The sequence below is a fragment of the Zingiber officinale genome, chromosome 2B (assembly GCF_018446385.1).
Source record: "Zingiber officinale cultivar Zhangliang chromosome 2B, Zo_v1.1, whole genome shotgun sequence".
Lineage (NCBI taxonomy): Eukaryota > Viridiplantae > Streptophyta > Magnoliopsida > Zingiberales > Zingiberaceae > Zingiber > Zingiber officinale.
The window spans coordinates 132,679,350-132,687,816 of record NC_055989.1 but is presented as its reverse complement, the minus strand read 5'-3'; the positions used below and the strand labels follow the sequence as shown (position 1 = coordinate 132,687,816).

General features: G+C 35.3%; 1 protein-coding gene across 1 annotated transcript; it reads right to left on the bottom strand.

Annotated features, from left to right (window-relative positions):
• Positions 1–3,352: 3,352 nt before the first annotated feature.
• LOC122047296 (peptidyl-prolyl cis-trans isomerase FKBP12-like) lies at positions 3,353–5,535 on the bottom strand. Its single transcript, XM_042608474.1, has 5 exons — positions 5,382–5,535; positions 4,735–4,768; positions 4,585–4,646; positions 4,094–4,146; positions 3,353–3,697 (listed from the first exon to the last, which is right to left on the bottom strand). Exons 1-5 carry the CDS (start codon positions 5,467–5,469, stop codon positions 3,596–3,598), a joined length of 339 nt encoding a protein of 112 aa, XP_042464408.1. The 5' UTR covers positions 5,470–5,535; the 3' UTR covers positions 3,353–3,595.
• Between the last annotated feature and the right edge of the window lie 2,932 nt (positions 5,536–8,467).

Below are 8,467 nucleotides of genomic sequence, written 5' to 3'. Positions count from 1 at the left end.
GAGGTCTAGAGGATGCAAGTGAGATTGGAAAGTTGGTTGAAAAATGATTTTAGAATTTTTGTTTCATCGTAATGCTAGTTGATGTGCTATGAATTGTTCATCTCTTATCCTCTATGTTTATACTCTTAAAGAGATTCTAACTAAATACTTGTACGACCCTGTAACGGTTGCACCAGAGTTTTTATCCCTTTAGATTTCAATGTAATTAAATGGAAGAAGTAACATAGAAAATTCAGTTAAAGAGATACCTCATGTCACATGAGGGTCCTCCGATCATACATTCTAAATTACATAGATCACACTTCCTAACATAGAATTGGGACACTCTGTCAAGATGATACTCTAGAATGTTTGGTTATAAAAGGGATATCCTCTGTCACTAAGGGCCCCCAGTCATACAATATAGAGTATCTCCTCCACATGGTGACCAATCCTTTATATCCATTCAATTAAACACACATATAACAAACATTGATCACACACACATTTAATTAAACATAAACAAGACATAAATATGTCATTGAAATAGGAAATTGGCAAATTCATAGTGTATACATTAACATCACATTACAAATACTTCATACATATTAGAATACGAAGGACTACTCCATAGCAAGAGAACTAGAACTCAAAGACGTCAAAGAACATAATGTACAACCCAAATCTAGAAGAGAAGAGAAGAAAAGAGAAAGCTTAGCCGGATGAAATCAAAGTCTTTGGAAGGAGATCCTTGCTAGGAAGATGGACATATCACTGAAAATGGCCTCGGATCGTCGATAAATCATCAGAATCTGTTGTGCATTTGGACCTCGAGGAGAAAACCCTTCTCCCTTTCAAAAGGGAATCTAAAACCTATTTTATAACAGGGGCACACGACCCCTAATTCTCTATCACACGGTCATGCTAAGGGACACAATCATGGCATAATTCTTGCTGGAGACCTAGTATGACTGTGCCAAAAAGGCACACCATGGAAATTTTGGTTCGGTTGCAAAAGGGCACAACTGTGCCTATAAGGTACACCCGTGACATTATAGCTTCTGGTGGGGAGCATGATTGTGCCTTTTGGCAAGGCCCAAGCATAATATCTATTGCAAAAAGGATATGACGATGCCTCTTGGCATAATAGTTGCTAGTGTCTGGCTCAAAGCACATGACCATGTGCTTGTGAGGCACAACCATGTGTGCTACTGAAGTCCGCCTCAACGTCCGATTTGGTCCATTTTCGCTCAAAAAAGTATTTTATCAATCAAAATATAACGAGAATAGATCTTCGAACTAAAAGAGTAGAAGTATGACATAATAATGAAATAGGGTGCAATAAATATAGATCGTACTTATTAAATGTAAATAGATGTGCGATAAACAATACCTAAAAGGATGCATAATCTATGCACATCAATTTCTCATGGCTCTCTTTGTTGTCAATCTAGTCCTGTATCAACATCTCTTGCTGTTAATAGTCTGTTGATAGTATAATAAAAATTTAAGATGTTATTTTCATGTGATGCTATGTGAGCTATTTCTTTTGGAAAGTTTATTTTATAAGCTTCACATACAAGTCTTGCTATGTTGCCCAAGTAATTTTCTCCAACTCTCATCACAACTTCTCCAATTTCTATGTCAAGTTCATTTATAGCTTGATAGTCTCTTTAAACTGTGGCAATCCATTGTTCTAAGTAGGTATCATACATTTAAGAGTCATCATATTCTCCTATGTTTAAAAGTATATTTTTTTCATGAAAAAAGTAATTTCAGGTGGTCTTCACTTTCCTATGGTTCTAAATACCAAATTATTGTTTATATAAGGAGTTTTTATTCTAGGAGGATACCTTATCCATAATCCCTTGTTCTCATTGAACTGTCATCTTCTTCTGATACATCCTCTATATATTTTATCATCTCAGTCGACAATATAAAAGAAATGTCATCTTCTTCTGACTATAGTTTAGTCAATTCTTTCTTACATCTAATGTATCCTCTGGCAACATACCCAAAAGTCCCAAACAATTATGCTCCATTCAATTATTTGCATCCCCCTCTCTCTCTCTCTCTCTCTCTCTCTCTATATATATATATATATAAAAGGATTTGTTATCCTGCGCGACGTCACAGTGCGCGACTGTGCGCGCCGCGCAGGATAACAACTGTTTTTATTTTTTTTTATTTATGAATTAAAAAAAAAATTAAAAAAAAATATTTTCTAAAGAGTTTATTTCTAGGGTTCAGGCTTTGGTTATAGTGTTAAAGCTTTTTTTTTTTTTTTTTTTACCTCTGAGGTTTAGGCTTCCCAATTAGGTTATAGTGTTTGGTTTTAAAAAAAAATTAAAATAAAATTAATTTAAGTATTTATTGAGTATTGTAATATGTTAAGGGGATATATTAAGGTATTAGAAATTTATATAAGGAAATGTGAAATTTTATAATTATTTTTTAATTTAAAAACTAATAAAAAAACGCTGATTGATATGCTGCGCGCACAGTCGCGCACTATGTAGGCGTGCAGCATATCAATCCTCTATATATATATATATATATATATATATATATATATATATATATATATATATATATATATACATACACGTTGCGTATAGTGCAATGCACGACTACACGGTGTGCATCATTTTTTTTTAAGTTTCAGGTTTAACCATTTAGGATTTTGACTTTAGGATTTAGAGTATAATATCAAGTCTAAAAAGAATTCAAATATATATGTGTGTGTTGGTGGGCGAGGCTGTTCGACATCCACGATAAATTTCCACGACTTAGATGACTTAGGATGCCTGGAATCAATTAGGGCACATGGAATTACTAAAGACACCACCCTGAGTGATTCCAGATACCCCGAGTCATCTCAATCTTAGAAATTAAGCACAAATGGTAAGTCGAGAAGCATATCACTCCTTAATCAACATCCGCACTTGATTTTCACGATTGAGATGACTTGGGGCACTCCGAAACAATCAGAACATCTAAAATCACTTAAGGCACACTAAATCATCTCAATCGCGAACAGCAAGTCGGAAACGTATCACTCTCCTATATATGAAACAAAATGGGATTATAACATTGTTAGCTTTGTGAAATATAAAACTATGATATGTCAAAAAAAAAACTCCTTAGTTTTCTTTATATTTTCCTGAAAAACAAAACCGACTCCATAACTAACCACTACATAGATTGACTCTAAAATCAATTACAAATCTGACTCAACTTTAGACTGAGAATTTAAAAATGGCCCAACACAAACAAATTGAGAATATTATTACTCAAACAACTGAATCATCAAGTAGTCAAAAAAGGAAAATATTAGTAATGTGTAAATTGAATAGCTCAAACTGGAAGACCATAGAGGAAAACATATCTTATCATGTCTGCAATCAAAATACAAAGTTGGACCAAATCTGACATTTTCCTTCTGCAAAAGGACAACCATCAGATCTTACTGCAAAGATAAATTTGAATTCCAAAAGGCAACAACTCATATCTGAATCATTACAGGAATTGTCTCATTACTGGGTAGACAGTAGTTTTTTTCAGAGTAGCAGTTATTTTTCAGGTTCTACAACTCACTGCTAGCGAAACTTAGTTGTTACTTTACGCTAAGAACTTCAATTTCAAACACCAGCGGCGAGTTTGGACGAATCCCCCAAGCTTGAAAGCCGCCAGCTCCATAAGCATAGTCTGGGGTGCACTGCATATGGTTCAAGACGAGAGATTAGAAAGTGATGGAGTTTCAGGTACCATTTTATTTCATCGAGATGGGAAATTCATAGGTTGAACACTTTCAGATTATAGGACTATAAACCAGCTATTTCAAACAAAAAATGTAAGAAAGATGAGAAGAGAAAGATGTTAGATGCATCAAAAGAGATACCTTTAGAAGGCATTTACAAACCATGCGTCTATAGCATGTGTACCTGCATTTACCTCCCTCCATATCCGTGGGGCCGACACTAGGGGGGCCGCTAAGGTAGCGGATCTACCTTTATTTTTTTAGTAGGCATTTACAAAGGCCAACATAGGCTGCTATAACAATTAAAACAACCTTGCCAAGAACATGAGAACGAGATTAGAGGACAAAAATTACCTGAAGTAGAGCGACTTCTCCAACTTTCATATCCATCACTCCCTCATCCCACCCTGTAAAGAATGAAACATCAAACATGATTTAGAATGATGCAATTAGAAAAGTAAAATAAGCAGTGAAATTAGTCATTCATATTTCCATAAAACAAGTATAAATTATATATTTATATAAATGAACAAGAACTATGAACTCCATTTTTGATTCCAAATACGTTGTTTATTCAATGTCCTGTTCTTTGTAGTCAATCTCTTCTGTGTTTAACATAGATCAGATGACATAAATGAAGCTAAATCAGAATTCTGACTGATCAATCTTTCATGATGCTCCTTGAGTTGTTAAAAGGGTTTAGATAAACCAAAACTATCTAACCCAAAGTTAGTACAATCAAAGCACCATGAAAGCTAATCACTACTATTTTCCTTTGGAATTCATTTCAATTTCAGCAGCATTGTGATAAAATAAAAAAATGGTTGAATGAGATTGAAAAATACCTTTAATTACTGAACCCAGGCCAATATTGAATGTGAAAGGCTGCTGCCCAGGATCTTTAGTGCTGAAACCATAAAAACAGTGCTTTTCGTAATTGGTTTTAGAGAGGGAATTGAACAAGGGTAGGAATAAGAACAAGGAAAAGAAAGTACCTCCAGAATTTCTTTGACAGATCACCATCCTTACCTACAGGTTAATAATAAGGAATCATCCTAATGAATTAATCAGAGTCCAGAGAATATGATATATAACAATATTCAAAGAACACAAGCAACCACTCTGGATGAGATTCAACTGAAGCATAAGTTTGATATATGAGATATTAAAGAAGACTTCGTCTCTTTCGTACATATGGAATCACAATATTCAGAATTTACAAAAGGTATCGAACGAGCCTAACATCTCAGTCTCATCAAAAGTTTATCTTTATGCGTGTAGAACCTCATCCTTCACACCAGAGCAAACCAACGGCTATAGTAAGGCCAACGCTAAGAATTAATTCAAACGATCTTAGATTACTGCAGAATGGTTTCATCAAGAACAAGCAGGCAGCATAAGAACCTCCGGCAGTAATCACAAAACCAAAAGAACAGAAAAGAGAACAACAACAAAAGTTCAATTTTTTACATCATCGTGAGATTTATAATTGATCTACAAGCCACACAAACCTCGGGCGATTTCCTCTTATCTTCTATTGGTCGAGACCAAATGCCCCGCATAAATCAACGAACAAGGCATAGATCACGAAAAAAAAAAGAAAAGTGAGAAACGGAAGACCGCGAGGTGGTGTGCTACTGACCGAAGCCGGTGCAGTGAACGGTGACAGACTGGCCCTTGGTAGGTTTGGGGCCGTGGCCTTCCTTTAGCAGCTGCTTCTCCACGCCCATTTCCGGATCCACCAAAATGCTAACCCTAATCCACCACGGGATCTTATACAAGTCCTCTGTAATTTCTGAATTATAAGTCTTTAATATTTTCAAGCACTATTATTTCAATATTATTTTACTCTTAATTTTTTTTTTAAAAAAAAACGTCTATTTTAATATATATATATATAATATATGCCTTTAAAATAAGGAAATTAAGGGGAAAAAAATTAAAGAAATGAAGTTGGCCAAGTTTGTCATAAATGGGCTATCAGACTTTCATATTGATGTTAATTGGACCGGTGGTCCAGCCCAATAACGATCCAGTTAAGACTTACGTCGGAGCAAGAAGTTTGAACCGCTTCAACTAATTTTCGAATCGTTCGAAGTTTCTCTTCGTGGGCATGGAGAATCTGGTTAGGGTTCGGGGGAAACTTTGGGAAACTCCCCGGCAGCAGCGGCGACGGTGGATGTGGAGGGAAGATCGTGGCGGAGTTCTTTTCTATGCAGTGGCGGGAAAAGCGGAGAATGTTAGGCGCTTAGCATCGGGGAGAAGGATATCAGATCCGGCACTGGTAACCCACCTCGCTTCAAGTTGTTCCCTTCTTCTCTGTCACTTCTGTATGACGTCGCTCTCATTTGTTCCCATATCCCTATTTCTTTGTTATTGTTTTCCTCTAGAGATGTCGACAAGTACTGGAGCGGATTCAGGTGTATTGCTGTCTTCTCCAATTAATTAAATGGAGTTTCTTGATGTCGCGTGTATGTCCCCATGTAAAGCTCGAGAATGTCCCTCTATATCTTTCAAGAGGGTATGAGGAAGCTTGGAAGCTTGCATTTAGTAGGTAGGTATGGCATTCGAGACTGTTTACGTGAGGATGATGCAGCCGGTCAATGATGGATCTTTTTCTAGCCAACCCACCAATTTGCATTTTGTTTTCTCAAGGATATTTTTGTGCACTTCTTTAGAAGCTCTGCTTGTGCTGAAGTTGAAACCCAAGTAGGAGATGTTACCTTTTTATTCTTTCTTCTTTTTTATTTCTTTTACTTCCATTTGCCACTGAATTATTGATGATTTCAGTAAAAATATTCTGAATTCCTAAATAAAGAAAATTTCTTCGAGAGTACACTGTTAATGATAGGTGATCAACAACGAAATATAGGAAATAGTATTAATTAATAAGGTAGAAAACTAGGACAAGTCAGACTAATCCCCCAAATACCACTTATTATCTAACACTGCCCGCAATTTGAAGATTCAATGATAGAGTAAATTGGACTGCTGGTTGATGTTACACTGTCAAACTTTCTTAGTTCTCAGAGGAAGGTGTATGGAATCCTTTTCCTTTCCTAGTTGGTTTAGAATCTCTATTTTCCACAACGAATGAATTAGAGAAACTACAAAAATGAAATTTTCAATTAAAATATAGGCCCACATTATGCAAGAGGAATAAATAGATATGATTATCGTAAGCAATCAACAGTAAAAAGGTAGCAAATAATCTTGAGGAAGTATAGTAGAATGTTAGGTTGAACTGGGCTACTCGGGAAATCACATTAAGATAGATTCATTTCCTAGGATAGCATAAGTTCACCTATTTGATCAGATAGAAAAGAATCTGTAACTCTATTCTAATTTCTATGGTGCTTTCAGTTCCAACAATTACTATTATACTCTTCCAAGGTCATGCTCGTGATCTTGTTTCTTGTTCCTGAAAGTTGAAGCATAGAGATGTGAGAGGTGTTTTACTAGATAATGATTATGTAATATGGTAGAGATAGTAATGGTAAAGCTTAGTTTCAGCATCAGGTTAGTTTTGTTATGTTAAGTCTAAAGTTCTCCTATTCTTAGAATTCCCTATTCTTTATGTTTAGGGCTTGTCGGATTTCTGGACGGGTAAAGGGTGTTTTATTTATTTATTTTATTTTTGTAACAATACTGTGAAGATATGTGCTCTCACGAATGAGTTGGTGTTTCACTGATTTTGTAGTAACGCTGCAACAAGGCTTACTGCAAATTGTAGCAACACTTAATGTAACGTATAGCTCCTAAATATTATGCTTGCCGTAGCATTTCGTCACAATTTCGGTATCGTTGAGAGTAGCAGCAATTTATATTCATATAAAATTACTTTAGCTGACCTTGTGCCCATATCCGCAATTATCTGTTTTTGTGATTTTTTTTTTTTTGGCATTATGTTACGCTTTATGTTGTCTGAATATCATCTTAAGTAGTTCAAGGAATACTTATATGTATAGTTTGTAATGCGCTGAGTTGTATAGTTCCTAGCTAAATTATCATTTTCGTTGTTAATTTATCATTATGTTTGTGTTTCCTCATTGCTGCCAGTTCCCATAGACACATTAATTGTCGAAAGCTCAAGGCATCTGTCGGTCTTTTTCGATCTTGTTCATACTGTTGATGACATTAAATGTTTACCTTTTAATGATTTTATTGATTGGAATATAGCTAAAATAATTTCTAGGCGAAATAGATGCTGCATTCTGTTTGTATCTGTTTGTCATGAATTAGTTGATTATTTCATGTATTCATCTATTTGTTTGACATTATTATATTTTATTGGCTATAAGCTATACTTTGAAACTCCATTAGCTGAGCACTCAAAGACAGCGATGCTGTAGTAGAGGGATTCGATAAATCACTAGGTTTTGAGTCTAATGATCGTATAGTTCCTTCTTGATTGTGCAAACGTTTACCTGTTGATTTAGAAGATTTTAATTCATGTTTGTGTTGTTTGAAGCACAAAGAAAAAGCTAGCTGATGCAAATTTAGTTTTAGGACCTTAAAGTCATAAATTCAAAATACTATCTTCATCTCGGTTGCCAAGATCAGGATTCTGGGATTAACTGAGAATGATTCCAGCCTCAGTCAAAGCACATGGTGAAACTAGGTTTGCTGTTGTCTGTTTCTTGAAATATGTAGCAAAGCATTCTAGTTTAAAATGATTGAGAGCTTGAGGACAAATCATCCACAAATCTAGATTTTTCATCAGCTGTC